The sequence below is a fragment of the Trichoderma asperellum genome, chromosome 1 (genome assembly GCF_020647865.1).
Source record: "Trichoderma asperellum chromosome 1, complete sequence".
Lineage (NCBI taxonomy): Eukaryota > Fungi > Ascomycota > Sordariomycetes > Hypocreales > Hypocreaceae > Trichoderma > Trichoderma asperellum.
Window position 1 is genome coordinate 2,176,047 of NC_089415.1, and position 14,924 is coordinate 2,190,970.

The window sequence follows — 14,924 nt, forward strand, 5'->3', positions numbered from 1 at the left end:
AGATCCAACCATTGGTTTACCTTCATGATAAACATGTTCGCTCGCTTTGATCTCTTATTCTAAATCTCGCAATTCTTATCTCGAACTTCTTTTTTTAACCCTTTTTATTTTCTCTTCGTATCTCCTTTTTTCGCTGCCGTGTTACCACACAAACAACGGTGCTTCCGATCGCTTCCCCAAATCGCCATACCCCGACGACGACGACAACATCGACGACGATACTCCCGCAAACAAACCAAAAAGGTCCTACAATCGTTCCCGACCCAGACAATCGCACCAGTCACTGCACCGTGAACTGATTCCCCCCCCGCGACACCGAAAAGAACCCCTTTGGCCGGACCATCATCTTCCGACCTCGTCGTTGGATGTCAACTCGTTGTACAATCTCACTTAATTTCTAAAGCAAAAGAGACGTTCCGCAGGACGATAACGGCTCCTCAATTGCGCTACCATTTCTTGCCTCTTCCGACAACAATTCGTGTCTTCCTGCTACATCTCCAATATTTACCAACAAACATAGACAAATCACGTCATTGAAGAATAGCTAGCAACAACGACAAATCACCGGCAACATGTGGTTCTCGTCGAGGAGCGGTCCGCTCTTCTTGGCCGCAATGGCTACTCTGCTATCGCCAGTCTCTGCTGCTGAAAAGATGCTTGCCTCCACCTCTCTCAATACCTGCCAGGACAACTCAGGTCTTCAGGCCAGTTTCTTCAACGCCGTCTACACCCCGAATAACAACTCGGCCACCATCAATCTGGTAGCCACCTCCTCTGTTACAGGCTACGTCATGTTCGATATCGAAGCTTCGGCTTACGGATACACCTTTCTCAAGACCACTATCGACCCGTGCAAGATCAAGCTAGCTGGCATGTGTCCCATGACGGCTGCTGCCAAGTTGAATCTTCCGTTCAGCCTCAATGTCCCCGCAGATGCAGCCAAATCGATTCCCTCCATCGCCTACACCATTCCTGATCTGGATGCTATGGTCAGGGTACGCGTTAACCTCACAAGCACCCACGAAAGTATTGCTTGCGTCGAAGCCAACATCTCCAACGGCTTGACAGTTGATCTGGTTGGTGTGAAATGGGCTACAGCCATTATTGCCGGTATTGCTTTGGTTTCATCCGCCGTCTTCAACGGACTCGGCCACTCCAACACCGCTGCCCACGTTGCTGCCCTCTCGCTCTCCCTCTTTGGCTATTTCCAGGCCCAGGCCATGCTCGGTTTGACTGGCGTAGAGCTGCCTCCCATCGCTCAGGCTTGGACTCAAAACTTCCAGTGGTCTATGGGCATCATCCACGTCGGCTTCATGCAGACCATCTTCACCTGGTATCAGCGTGCTACGGGCGGCACCCCGGCCACTCTCTTTAGCTCGCTCGGATCTGTTTCCGTCTCTGTCCAGAAGCGTGGTCTGGATGCTGGTCTCGGTGCTGGCAAGGAACTGATGAGGCGCGGTCTCGCTCTCATGCCTGCGTCTGCCATGCATATTCTGAAACGAAGCGGCAACATCTTGTCCCCGGCTGGAGGCTATGTTGTCTACGGAATTCAGCGTGTGGCTTTCAAGGCCAAGGTTGAAACCACCAACCTCTTTCTCACAGGTCTGACTTTCTTTTGGCTCTTTGCCATCTTGACCATGCTTGGCATCACCTTGTTCAAGTTTGCTTTGGAAGGCTTGGCCAAGCAGGGCGTCATGAAATCAGACAAGTTCCTCGAGTTCCGCAACGGTTGGCGTACCGTTCTCAAGGGTATCCTCTACCGTATCGCCCTCATCGGTTTCCCGCAGCTTTCTATCCTATGTCTCTGGGAATTCACGCAACGCGACTCCCCTGCCGAAGTTGTGCTTGCCGTCTTCTATTTCTTTTGTCCACTTATTGCCCTTGCCTGGGGAGCTAGCAAGGTGATTCAGATTGCCCGTCGATCCATCAACATGCACGGAAACGCAGCCTACATCCTCTTCTCAGACCCCCAGGCTCTTAACAAATGGGGCTTTTTGTACGTGCAGTTTCGTGCCTCTGCCTACTACTTCATCGGACCCATCCTGCTGTACACCCTTGTCAAAGCCATGTTTGTGGCTTTTGCGCAGAAGACTGGCGTCGCCCAAGCTGTCGGCTTCATCATCCTCGAGATTGGCATGCTCATTGCCGCGTCGGTGTTGCGCCCGTGGATGGATAAGAAGACCAACTCGTTCAACATTGCCATTTACGTCATCAACTTCTTGAACTCCATCTTCTTGCTCATCTTTACCAACGTTTTCGGCGCGCCTTTGTTGGCTATTGGTGTTGTTGGCGTCATTTTATTCGTCCTCAATGCCATCTTCTCCACGGTCCTTCTGCTCATGGTTGTCGCCTCAACTATTTATTCCATCGTGCGCAAGAACCCCGATGCCCGGTACCAGTTCATGGCAGATGACCGGGCGTCGTTTATGAAGTCACAAACCCAGCTCAACAATGGCGCTGCCACTGAATTAGACGCATTGGCAGCTACCGCTAGAGGCGACAAGGCATCTTACAAGCTCGGAGACGAAGAATCGATTGCATCTGACGAAATGCGCCACCCTACGGAAACCACTACCAGCATGGCTTATGCTCCTCAGACCATGAACCCTCAAGCTGGCTTCTACCAGCCGACTCGTTCGGTATCCCCCGTCAACCCATCTGTGCCACTCTTCCCAGCCAACGACCAGCAGTCCCATTCATCATACGGTCACGGCTCATCACCAGCGCCAATTGGGCGCGTTCCTTCGTATGGCAGCAACCACAACACGAGCCCCGGTGGCTACCGAGCACAAAACAACGCAAGGTACGTTTGTTTCTCTCCTGATATCAGCCATCTTACGCGCAACAAGAATATGCAATACTAATAGACTAATGTGTATAGCCCCTGGCAGCGTGGTGCCGGTTACGACTAAACAAGTCCGACCTTGACCGTTCTATAGACCTACAATGACGCACATCTCTTTTTTTTCTCTCTCATTTCTTTAGTCTTGTTTTTTTTTTATTTATAATCAGTCGCGCGCGAATCCCATGAGGGACAATTGCCATCACCTGATGCGCGTGCATATCACAAACAGCCTAGTGTGTATATGAGTGCCGGCTGTCCTCAATATCCTGAATCATTCGTCATATGTGGTAGGAGAGCGACGGACTGGCTCTGTTTTCGGCGATGCGATGCGATGCGATGCGTGTAAAGGCGTTTATTAAGAAGGCTGACCTTTGTCGTTGTCTGGGCTACTTGAAGGAGTACTGTTTGAAAGAGCGAGCGAAAGCATAGACATAAAAAAAACATTGCACGCCGCTTACCTATTTTTTCTCATGTATGTACATAGGGTCTCGCTGGAGAGATCGAATCGGCCATTTAGAGACCGATGGTTATGACAAATACTGCTACAACTATTTACCTGACCTTGTTTTTGGGGTTCTGGATATATAGAGCGTGCAAACTTGGATAGATTTGAAAATGATGCTCCAGTCTTGCCGGCTCCAAGTGGTTTCTTTTCTTTGTGTGATTATTTTTGTTTCTTCTTTTATCTGTCTGCCTGTTTCCTTTCTTCGCCATCTTGTCTGTTTGCCGTCTCTGGTTATGGCGACTTTTGATCAGTGGTTATTCTTATTTTATGAATATTTTACGAGGCTTCTTTTTTCTTCTTCTTTTCCTTTCTCTCTCTCCCCTTCCACTTGCTTCTTTCAGTTTCTAGACATTTTTTCCCTAAATTCACGTATAACTTCAACACCACTAAAAGGGACGAAGGCTTAGGTGGCAGGCTGTGAGGCAGAGAAGGAGCAGCTGCCTAGAGCACGTGATATCTATCTAGAATGTGACAAGTTGCCAGCAACGTCAAAGCCGAAACAATCTTGGAAATGTATCGCGCGGCTCGAGCATACTTGTATTCTCAGATGTCTCAGTCCTATCCTTCTTGCTGAATGAGGCACGCACAAACGACAGTCGCAGCTATTGGACTCAACACGGCGGCCCATGTTGCGGGAGACATCCACCTTGCAGTCTAGCTGCCATCAGTGCTGAAGACGTTGCGAGTCTACTTCTAACTACATTTGGAATTGCATGAGTGCACCATATCTGTGTTAATCTATTCCACAAGCTCACTGAGTATTTGAATATCACGTTTTGAAATTGTGTTCCAATGTAAGTATTGCTTTTCACATCACAATCCGTCTGGGAGAGAGGGTGCTGGATGACAGTATGTTAATCTTGATTCTGTGAAAAATACATGCGTCTCTTCCTTTGCCCCATCTCGGCCTGCTCTTGTACACTTGTCATTGATGATCAAGATTGTCCAAATAATAGTAGGTTGTTTGACAGAAACGCCTGATATTGTTAACGAGATTTTGTCCATCGAGATCCATCCCTTTAATAGATTCCAGTGGCTTCTAGGAGTACATGGTTATGCTAAAAAATTCGAAACAAGCTGGAAACTTTCCAAGGTGGATATTCAAAACGAAATAGCCAACCGTCGGTAAGACAAGACGAGACGAGGCGAGACGAGACGAGACGATACCAATCGACGATACATGCCCCATCGGATCGTTCAACGAATCAACAGATCGACCACCTCATATCAGCGTGACCTTAGAGGCAATTAATAGGTGCTCGGCAAAAAAAAAAAAAAACACGAAGCGTTTGGATTGTATGGACACGGTTTTCTCTTCTACGGCCCGACCCGACCATAAATACGACCCTTCTTACGGGGCTTTTTTGGGGGCTTGACGAACCTTGAGAATATCTAATCGTCAATCTCGGCCCGAGCCTCGCCTCGCCACATCTCTCTCTATTGTGGCTTCGATCTGCCGTCCACGCAGCCAAAAAGAGTTCAACGACATCACATCAAGCAGATTGTAGAGACTCGTATCACTCAAAGCTCATGCGATATCAACAACCAGCATATTGCATATTGCACACACTCTATCTCTATCTATGATATCACGCCCTGGCTCGCTCGGCTTGTGCCGTCTGGCTTTTTTGACTTTTCTGCTAGCGCACTCCTGGACGGCTAACGAGCAAACATATATTTAGAGCCATGACGATGCGAACCACTAAGCTCTGGGCCGCGCATTTAAGTTGCTTGTTCCTGCAGCTTGCATATCGATAAGCTGGTTGTTCCGTCACAGTCTCCAGCGTCTGATGTTGCGGGTGATTGGCTTGGCAAGCCGCCTGCACCTCCTCAAGTATAAACTTGCCCGCCTACCGTCACACAAACCCGAAGGTTAATTTTAAATCTTGCCTCCTCTGCTTTCTTCCTCTCCTCCTACTTACTTTCAATCCTTTTCTTCATCTTAACAATTTGGTGTTTGGCTATCAATTCTCTTCTCACCTTGTTCGCTTTCCATCCCCTATATCTGGCCATCTCGTTGCCTGTCTGCATCTTGGAGGCTGCCAGCCCAATGTCTGATATCCTACCCGGACTGTATCGGGAGCGAGCAGCCTCGCCTCCCAGGCCTGTGGAAACTGTCGTAGGTTCATCTGAGCCTGTATAAGCAAGCATGTGCTTTATACTCTGCTAACGATGCTGCGTGTTGGAAACAGACTTTCCGGCTTCGCACGCGTTCGATCACAGGCGTTGGGGAAGTCTACAACTCCAAACATCGCAATGTTCGCCGTTTGACGATCCAACCCAAGTGGTTCGACAAAGTCGTCACCGCAGCTTTGTCCATCTGTCCCAAGTTCGCACAGCCCCGTCTACAGAAATGGTTTCCGGAGTGGTACCTCCCTCGCAATATCGTGCTGAAGACGCAAAAGCCCAATTGGGTGAATGAATTCCACGCTGAAATCAAGTTCTATCGAGCCCTGGAGCCACTACAAGGCATCTATATCCCACAGTACCTCGGAGCCACCGAGTTCAACGGCGTTAAAAGCCATGTGTTGTCAGATGTTGGCGGTATCTGCATGGCCGACATTGATGGAGACGACGCGTCGATTGCTCCCGCTGTCGAGAAGCTGTTTCGCCACACAATCTCTACGGTGGCTTCCTTGGGCTACTACCAGAACGACATGAGACTGGACAACTTTCATCTTGTGGGTGACAAGATAGTCATTGTCGACTTGGAGCAAATGGGCGTCTTTTCGCCCCGATACAACTTGGAACCAATCACCGGCTTTCTTGTGCAGAAGATGACGGCGATTTTCTCCAATTACCAACAACAAATGAGGGATAGGTATACCAGTGATCTGTTCAACGACTAATACCTAGACTTCTGACACATTCCATTTGCGCTGCTTTCTTTTAGCTTGGTGTTGGGGTTGGACTATGGGTTTTTCTTTTTTCTCTTTTTCTTTTTCTTTTTTGGAATTGGTTTTCAAAGTCTGAGTAGCTTTCTGCTACTCTTCGTGCCCATTGGTTACGCTGCTAAGCAACCAGCAGGGACAAAAAAAAATTGTTATTGGGTGTGCTTTAGAATGTTTTCAAGTGGCGTGATGTGCAGTTGAGAGGATGGCACTCGGAAAGCATTGCCACTGGCGCTGGCACTAGCGGGGGAGTTGGGGGTTCTTATAGATGATACTGCCATTCCCAGCGACAGATGAGAGGCCATATAGTTAATACCACACTCTCAATATTTGGCGTGTTATCATTATCATTATCATTATCCTTCTCCTCCTTTTCAAAAAGTTGTCCATCTCGACGACAGTGTGCATGTGAAGCGAAGACAGGTACAAATCCTATTCACGGTCTGTTTCTGACAAGGTCAACCCCATCGATTGGTGCTCAGCCAGATTCGGAGCTTTTTCCCCACGTTATCCACACCAGCTATCGACGCTAATCATGCCCATTTCTTCACGCCACATCTCGGAAGCAGAACCAACAATCTCTGCGGAATCCACCCGCGGCGGCGGCGCCTAGCTTTCCAGCAGTAGTAGGCTTGGTTCAACTCTTAAGGTAAGATGCTAGACAGCTACTGGAGAGTTTGTTGAGAATACGACGATGCCCATTGGGCTTGGATTGTTGTTTAGCTATTAGCACACGATGTGGGAGTACACCATGTGTCTGAAGCCTCATTGAGTGCCAGCGCTTGGCATGATGGCTACCTATGGCGCTTACACAGCATCACCTTGTGCGGCCCGACTACGAAACAAAACCGGGTGATTTGCCGCGTAATAAAACAAAAATATCCTCTCACGCCAACGCTCGGCTAAATGGTTTGCGAATAAAGCGTATGTACTAATGTATGGCTGATAGGTAGATACGGAAATTGTGTGTGTGGCCTAAGACCTAGTCTAGGCGTTGGGGTGTAAATGGACGCCTGCAGTAGTCAGGAGAATCACGGCCAGTGTAAAACATTGTGTAACGGGTGTGTTTTGCTAGCTGCGGTGGTCATACCATAATATATTATATTAGGATTCGGAGTGCCTGCCACATGCCGTCCTAGGCAAGGAGATGAGTCGTTGTATGGTACCTATCCAGTTCGCCTGTTAAAGGCATTGACACCAGAGCAGAGTATCTGTCCGCACCGTTGAACCAGTGACGATGTGCCACAGCATGTTTTGAAGCAGAATTAACGCTTGGCAGAGGCACCAATATTTTACAATGGCCTGCATGTCACAGTCATGAAAAACCTCTGCATGAATTAATTGTGAATTACTGCTATCAACTGCCATCAACTTGCACCAACGCGTCGGTGAGCTGAGAGTATGCCGAGGCCGTGAGATTTCCTTTCCATCATCGCCAAATCTCACGGCCTCCGCATACACTCAGCTCACCGATACCTGTATCCAATAACTAACCAAGACTGAGTTCCCAGACAAATTCACCTTGCCCTATGACGATTTCCTTTTCTAGCGCGCACAGGTTGAAGAGGAGAACAGGGATATTGTGTGCAGCCAGTTAAATTCCTTCCGAATTGCAATCTTCAAGATGATGACACAGCTAAAGTGCGCGCTTCCGTGCCCTCATCAATATTGAACATCTTCAACGAGGCATCGGACATTTCTACCTCTTTCCCCCTCTAGATAAAGGGAGAAGCAGGATGAGACAGGGATGTCTGATGAATCGAAGAGGAAGTTGACTTCTAGCGAGGGCATTAAGGGCGTACCTTAGCTCCGTCAGCATCATAAAGATTCCCCTTGTGAAGAAAACGAACAGAGAATAAAGTTGCAGTAGAATACAGAAAATTACAGAAAGAAAGAACAGACGGATTGTCTGCAATTTTATTCCGTCAAAAGATGAGTCCTCGTGAGACTACAGAAGCTTTTGTAGTTGCTACTGTACCGTTATTAGTAGGCAACTGTTGTCTTGCCAACTCGGCACATCTCTCCCTCTTTGTTTGCCCCTTTCTGTTGGATGAAAGAGCGAGTTGGTTATGCTATATAATTGCCAAGTTAGAGAAGTTGCTTATTCATGAAGATACAAAAGCACGCACAGACAATCCTCCTGGGCCCACGAGGACTCATCTTCTAAGAAAGAAATTTTGTAGAGAACGAAGTTGGAGAGAAATCCCTCTGCCACTTTCACCAGCTTTTTCGAGCTGGAAGAGGAGCAGCGACCTCCTTGGAATATGCATTGCCTACTACGTAGGTACTTGTACGTTCCCCTCCTCCTTTCAAACTCTCTCGGTCAGAAGAGAAGCCGCCGTGAGGGGGGAAATGATCACATGCCTCAGATTCACCAGTTAGAAGACAGGCTGTTATCAGGAAGAAGATAAATGCCTCGTGGTGGTGATGGCACCAGGCTCTGAAGAAAGTGAGCTCATGTTCAAGTTTCGCCAGTGAGAAGAGGGGGCGTTAACAAAAACATGGAGGGTGCATTGTTCGACTTGCAGGAGGGCGTGTCAAGGGCTCCAACACGGTGCAACATCACCATGGCCAAGGCGTTGCCTTCTAGCTGTGGTTGGCGAAAGCAAACGCAACACCATGCAATGCAATCTTTAAGAGGCAAAGAGACCGACGCCAGACGTGGATGGCAAGGGCAAGCGAAAAGCTGGTTGCATGCGTATGCAAAGGTATGCGAAGGCATGCAGTTATTGCCAAAGTGTCTCCCAATTCAGATGGATCTGCTGAGAGCCTCTCCACGGTTGCATCATAAAGCGGCAAGGGCACACTGTCGAGCCTCGATTTTGCTTTTGCCCGGTCTCAAAGCAGACCCTTGAGCTACCCGCCTTTTGACGCACCGGTAGCAAATCAGATACAGGGCTGCGTCCGCATCTGCGCGTTTTGTGTCTTTCTTGCTGGACGAAGCGCCGGAATTGCCTTCTATTGGGGATGGCGATGAAGAAACGCATCGTTGGCTCAGGCGAATCTACATGCCAACGGGCCCTCTCCGGGGAAGTGCCTCGTTGCATCCGAAACGTCGACTGTTGCCTGTCCGTTTGGATGGAGCAGAGCTACGGCGCTGAAGAGGGGCGTTCCGTTGTTCTGCAGAGGCCCGGGACGCCATTTCGCCGGAGTGGAGTGGAGAGGACGGCGATCTCGACTAGGTACTACTCCGTACCATCTGTGTTGACAGCCTCCATGCTAATAAAACAGTAGAGGCTGGTAAGTACATGTACTATATGATCAAGATTTCACAAGCCCAAGCTGATGATACTCGTGCTTGTATAGTCTATAGTCTATAGGTGGTATTGCTAACTGAACCTCTAAGCTCTTGCGCCATTCTCTGCCTGATGGAAGAAGAATCCCAGCTGGCGCCGGGCCGGTCCGAGTGGGTGGAGGGGCTAAACAACAACTGGCGCGTGCCTAGTTTTGGAGGAGGGGCCGCTCAGAAAAAAAAAAAAAAAAAAAACTGGTTCATCAAACCAAGCTCTAGTGAAGATTTTCAGCCACGTTATAGGCTTGCTCGTGCGATAACACAAGAAGGACAAAAAAAAAAAAAAGGATCCCGAGCATAGCTAATCTCAGGCCCGTCTCAATCAGGCAAGAGTTGAAAAACCAGACCCTTCTTCGCCCTTCTCGTCCATTCCCGCATGGTGTTTCAGCCGCAAGAGATCCCGCTGGGGTCTCCGCCCCTGGTCGAGGAGCAAGATGCCGCCAACGGTGCGTGGGTGCCCATCTACAGCCATGCCTGTACCTTTGGGCCGGCTGTGTTTGTGGACAAGATGATGGATCTCATCAAGAACCCGAATCTCAACTCCAGCTGGCTGTTCCGCGCCGATATTCTGCATGACGACAAGAAGCTGGCTGGGAGTAGCGCCAGCAGCGGTGACTGCGGTTGTGGTAGTGCCACGGTAACTGCAGCTGCTATAACCAATAGCAATGGCAATGGCAATGGCAATAGCAGTGACTCTATCGCTGCTGATGCCGCCGTCGATCAAGATCCTGACGGCGTCTCTCGGCAGTCTCCCGCGGTCAGCCCCGTTGCCGTCTCGATCCGCGGCATGGCCCTCGTCCGCACCCTCGTCCGCAGACTCATTCCCAGAAACGAGCGCAGAGACAAGCCCATGGAGCAGACCTGCGCCTTCTACACCACGGATCAGGTCACAGATCAGGTCACGGCACAGGACGGCTTACAGGCACAGGATCCTGCTGCTGCTGCTCGTTCTACTCTCGTCATATATATGCCCCATGCCTCCTCGGCCGACACTCTCCCCTTCTATCACCCCAAGGTTCGCGGCATTGCACATCTTCACCAGTGGGATGGACAAGGCCGGGGCACCATATCAGTTCACTTCCTCCCCTATCCAGAGCATCCCCTCAGCGATGCAAAGTTGCAGCGAACGGCGTATCATCTCCTTGAGGTTCTCGACAAACATGGTCACGGAGCTGTTCAGGGCTATGTCAAGAGAGTCAATCACGACCTGGTCATTCCCAAAGACAGATTCCAGAACCGATACGCGCTTCTCAAGAGCAAGTATGCTCGCCAGATGGTTGACTCGTGGGCCGAAAAGACGGATCCTTCCAAGCACGTCTTTGAGGATTTAGGAATAGCCGCCTTCCTCATCGAGCTATGGAACGACATGTATCCCAAGGACGCCACTGCTTTTCCTGGATTCGTCGATATCGGCTGTGGAAACGGCTTGCTGGTGGCTCTGCTGACGCGAGAGGGCTACTCTGGCTGGGGATTTGACGCGAGAGAACGCAAGTCCTGGGCTCAGTATAGAACGCGGGGGCATGCTTCACCCTCTGGTTTCTCTCTAGAAGAGCGGCTGCTGCTCCCATCCATCGTGACAACGGCAACAGCAACAAGCGGTCAGGCCCAAGCGAGCGACCAGGCTGAGGCTGAACCCGAAACCGACCTGCGGCTGCGCGAAGGCGTCATACACGACGGGGTTTTCCCCCCGGGCACCTTCATCATCTCCAATCATGCCGACGAGCTGACACCCTGGACGCCGATACTGGCCGCTTCATCGAGGTGTCCCTTTATCATGATCCCCTGCTGCAGCCACAACTTGACTGGCGAAAAGTTTCGCGCACCCCCTCCGAGGGACAAGTCCAAGGCCAAGTCCACCTACGCCTCGCTGGTCGATTGGGTGTCTAGGATTGCAGAGGACTGCGGCTGGAAGGTCGAGACCGAGATGCTACGTATTCCCAGCACGAGAAATACCTGTTTGTTGGGGAGAACACGAACAAGAGAGGGCGATGGGCTGGAAACCCAGGTAGATGTGGCAGCGCTTGTTGACAAGTACGGCGGCACGGGTGGCTACTACGAGAATGTTGCAAAGCTCATCAAGTCAGGCCCGAGAGGCCACTGATTTTGGCTGTGCTCTTCTAACAGAATGTCATGCTCAGTTTGTGGTACATTCATCAGTGTTCAACTTTTTCCTGTAGGACCACTGATAGTCTATACTGATGCTTCTTCTGTCATATTCACTGCCAGCTGTATCTATCAAGCATGAGTTTGCAGTTCCGAGCGCACACAAAGTGCCACGTACTATCTAATATAGAGTACATGGAAATTCCAAGAGAGTATGCGTGTGGTCTATCACAGCTCAATCCAGATCAGGTACAGGCAGGTGGTCAATGAGTTTGCTCTTCAGCCCCAATCTTTCCATTGCTTCCATGGCATTCTTGTCTCTCAGCTCCTCCGTCTCCCTTGTGCTGGCCAAGACAAAGTTATGCCTGAGCAACCAGGCTCCCTCGGGCACTCCGTATTTGATCGCCGTATCCTTGTCGACCTTGTCCAGATCGACGACCAGGCTCGACTTGACGCCAAAGACGACATCGGATGTCTCGTACTTGTCTCCGCGGATAAACAGGGTCCTATCACAGCGTATTGCATGCAATATTAGCTACTGCACTCGTACCGGCACTAGTTTGCCGAGCCCACTTTGCTCGGTTGTCATTGCTTTAATTGGCATTAAACTTATCAGATGGATGTGGTGGGGGAACCAGGACGGGAGCAAGGACAGGGCTAGGACAGGAACACGGGGCGCGAAATCATGCCCGCGCAGAAGAGTACCGGTACCTACGTTATCAAGTGGTCTAGGCCGGCCTTCTCAAACATAAAGTGCACATGGGCTGGCCGCCATGGATGGCGCTTGAGTTGCCCCAGCAGCTTGCCTACCGGGCCATCATCCGGGATTGGATAGCTTACAGGCTTGATGGCCTTGAACCAGAAGCTGCCGTCCACGTCGCTGGTCATAATGCACCGCTCGCTTGGCGCCTCTCTGGTGGAATACTGCACGTCATAGTGGCCCGAGGAGTCCGTCTCCCAGATGTCGACCTTGACGCCTTCAATTGGCCTATTTGACGAGTCGCGGACAGTGCATAAGACGAGCATGGGCTCTCCCGCAGCGTCTGTGCTCATGGACGAGCCTATGGGCAGATGCGGTGCATCGTGGGTGTGGAAAGGCCCCAGTACGGAGCCTTCTGTGCAGTTTGTTGGCTTGGGATGGTCAATGGAGTCAACCAGCATGGACAGGCCTAAGACATCAGAGAGCAGGATAAATTCCTTGGATGAAGCATGTTAGCTCAGCCAACCACCTTTTTTCTTCTTGCTACTGGTGAGAAAGCACAGCGTTGAGGCATGCGTGGCGTGCTCGTCACCGAAAGTGTACAGGCATTGACAAAAAAAAGAAAAGAAGATAAGCTAAGTGTAGGGTTCTATGGTCGTTGGGGGCAGAGAATGAGTAGGAACCTTGGAAAGCAGAGAGGGGGGGGATGGGAATAGAGCGAGAAGAGAAAACAGGGGCATGAGCAAGAATCCGATCCCGCAGACAGTAAACAGGCTGCATAGCGTAGGATTCCATGTTGGTCATTGATAAAAAAAGAAGGGGGCAAAAAAGGAATCAGGAGGGAAGGAGAGAAGAGAGAAGAGAAAAGACAAGCAGAAGCGAGGACTAATGATACAGTAGCAGCCATCAAATCGTACCTGGCGAACCTCGCTGCAAATCTGGCCCGTCTGAGTTAGGAACTGGATGGCCGCCGTCCATTCGTGTGTGCTGAGGCGTGTCTCCCGCGCAAAGTCGTGAATATGGGTCACCAGCCGCTCCATCAGGTAGTTGAGGCGTGCATCGCCGCTCTGTGAGTTGATTCGCACCACATTCTGGGTAATGTTGTCAATGGTAAGGTCCAGCAGCGGAGGGGTGGGGATAGCAGCCTCCTCGTTGTTACCGGGCTGAGAGGGTGCCATGGCTGCGTGTAATTGCAACGAGACGAAATCGGTGAGAGACAGGGAGCAGACAGAGAGATTGCAACTGTACTATGCACTACTTGGTCGTATACCTATTGCCGGGGTATGTACAGCATGTGTCGTCGTCGTCGTGGCCGTCGTCGGAGCAGCAGTGATGCCTGGGTATTGAACTGACGTGAAAACTAATAAGTTGCATTAGATTACACAAGAAGCACAGCAATTGCGAATACGGTTGACGACTGCTCCTCAACGCTGTTTAAATAATTGCTCGCTCTCAGCATTTAATCAGAACACGCAGCAGTGCTACAGAATAGTAGCATGATATTCTAAGCATTAGTCCGTTCTTAATACACATCTCTCTTCGCCTCTCATAGTTGCCGACTCCAAACCGGCTGGTTTGTCATTCCAGTGTCAGCAGCCAAATTGTGGCCTCGAGCCCCACCCCCAAACGCTCATCGTTCGTCTGGAGTCCAGTTTATATGGAGTAGGTTCTGCGTTATGAGGGGGGGTATGGGGCACTACTCCGCATCAGTAGATGGGTTATCATATAGACTAGTATACAGCGTACTGAGAACATGCTACTCCTATTACTGCTGCGACTATCAGGCAATACTAGCACCACAGCTTCTCCTCCACGGCCTCAGCATAGCCCCATCCAGGCTCAATCGGCGGCAAACCGGGGAGATCGGGCTTCGGCACAAGGAGAAAATAAAAAGCAAAGACCAGGAGAGGGATGCACTGAAAGGAGTTGCACTATGCTAAACTCTATGTGGATTTGATACACACCCTGCATGGGCTGCACCCATATGCTATTGTTTGCTCTCTTATGGAGCAGTAATTTTTCCCTTTCCCTGGCTTTACGCGTAATGCATTATCCCGGTTGTTTGCCTCTTGAATCAGACAGACAGACAAAAGGAAGCGAGCTGAGCCAGAGAGGGGCAAAGAAATCTATTTGACAAAAGGTATCTCGGCAAGAAAAAAAGCCTGGGAGATGGCGTAACTTGGGGCATAATCAGGGTCAAAATCAAAGAGGCCATTTATGTGCCATTTTCCCCACGAACCACACAATCACTTCCTCACGCCGAGTGGATTCAAGCGCGGTTGTTCCCGGCCGATCATCATTCCTTTCCCTAATCTCTGAGAGTTGGCGCTACTTTGTACGAGGACCAGGGCAAGCGAGATACCCACCCCGGTCTCAATCCTTGACCACAGCCCCTGGCCTTCAGCTCTCCCGCATTGCCTGTGCCGTGGCTGCTACAGCCCGCGAACATATCTGAGCCAAGGAGACGAAATCCCGGTTTCAATACAAGGTCGTGGGGGGGTGGAGTCTCACTGCAAGTATGAGGCGACTGTTGATCCACGAACGGGCGAATCAATGCTCGTTGTCATGAGAGTTTGAGGGTTAGCCAA

General features: G+C 50.3%; 5 protein-coding genes across 6 annotated transcripts; 4 read left to right on the top strand and 1 right to left on the bottom strand.

Moving 5' to 3' along the window:
• Positions 1–572: 572 nt before the first annotated feature.
• On the top strand, positions 573–2,912 carry TrAFT101_000673 (uncharacterized protein; the record flags this gene model as incomplete). Its single annotated transcript, XM_024899222.2, has 2 exons — positions 573–2,803; positions 2,882–2,912. 2 exons carry the CDS (start codon positions 573–575, stop codon positions 2,910–2,912), a joined length of 2,262 nt encoding a protein of 753 aa, XP_024764895.2.
• A 2,488-nt stretch (positions 2,913–5,400) lies between these two features.
• TrAFT101_000674 (uncharacterized protein) lies at positions 5,401–6,199 on the top strand (the record flags this gene model as incomplete). The annotated part of the gene is made up of 2 exons (XM_024909373.2): positions 5,401–5,469; positions 5,543–6,199. 2 exons carry the CDS (start codon positions 5,401–5,403, stop codon positions 6,197–6,199), a joined length of 726 nt encoding a protein of 241 aa, XP_024764896.2.
• A 1,974-nt stretch (positions 6,200–8,173) lies between these two features.
• TrAFT101_000675 (uncharacterized protein) lies at positions 8,174–8,623 on the top strand (the record flags this gene model as incomplete). Its single annotated transcript, XM_066126114.1, has 1 exon — positions 8,174–8,623. One exon carries the CDS (start codon positions 8,174–8,176, stop codon positions 8,621–8,623), a length of 450 nt encoding a protein of 149 aa, XP_065982213.1.
• A 1,286-nt stretch (positions 8,624–9,909) lies between these two features.
• TrAFT101_000676 (uncharacterized protein) lies at positions 9,910–11,634 on the top strand (the record flags this gene model as incomplete). The annotated part of the gene is made up of 1 exon (XM_066126115.1): positions 9,910–11,634. One exon carries the CDS (start codon positions 9,910–9,912, stop codon positions 11,632–11,634), a length of 1,725 nt encoding a protein of 574 aa, XP_065982214.1.
• Positions 11,635–11,728: 94 nt separating this feature from the next.
• Positions 11,729–13,965, bottom strand: TrAFT101_000677 (uncharacterized protein). Of its 2 annotated transcripts, XM_024899211.2 has the most exons (3): positions 13,254–13,965; positions 12,352–12,833; positions 11,729–12,142 (listed from the first exon to the last, which is right to left on the bottom strand). In XM_024899211.2, the coding sequence occupies exons 1-3, from the start codon at positions 13,512–13,514 to the stop codon at positions 11,872–11,874; spliced, it is 1,014 nt and encodes a 337-aa protein (XP_024764898.1). In that variant the 5' UTR covers positions 13,515–13,965; the 3' UTR covers positions 11,729–11,871. The 2 variants fall into 2 exon arrangements, with proteins under 2 accessions (XP_024764898.1, XP_065982215.1); XM_066126116.1 differs by having other exon boundaries at positions 11,729–12,833.
• Between the last annotated feature and the right edge of the window lie 959 nt (positions 13,966–14,924).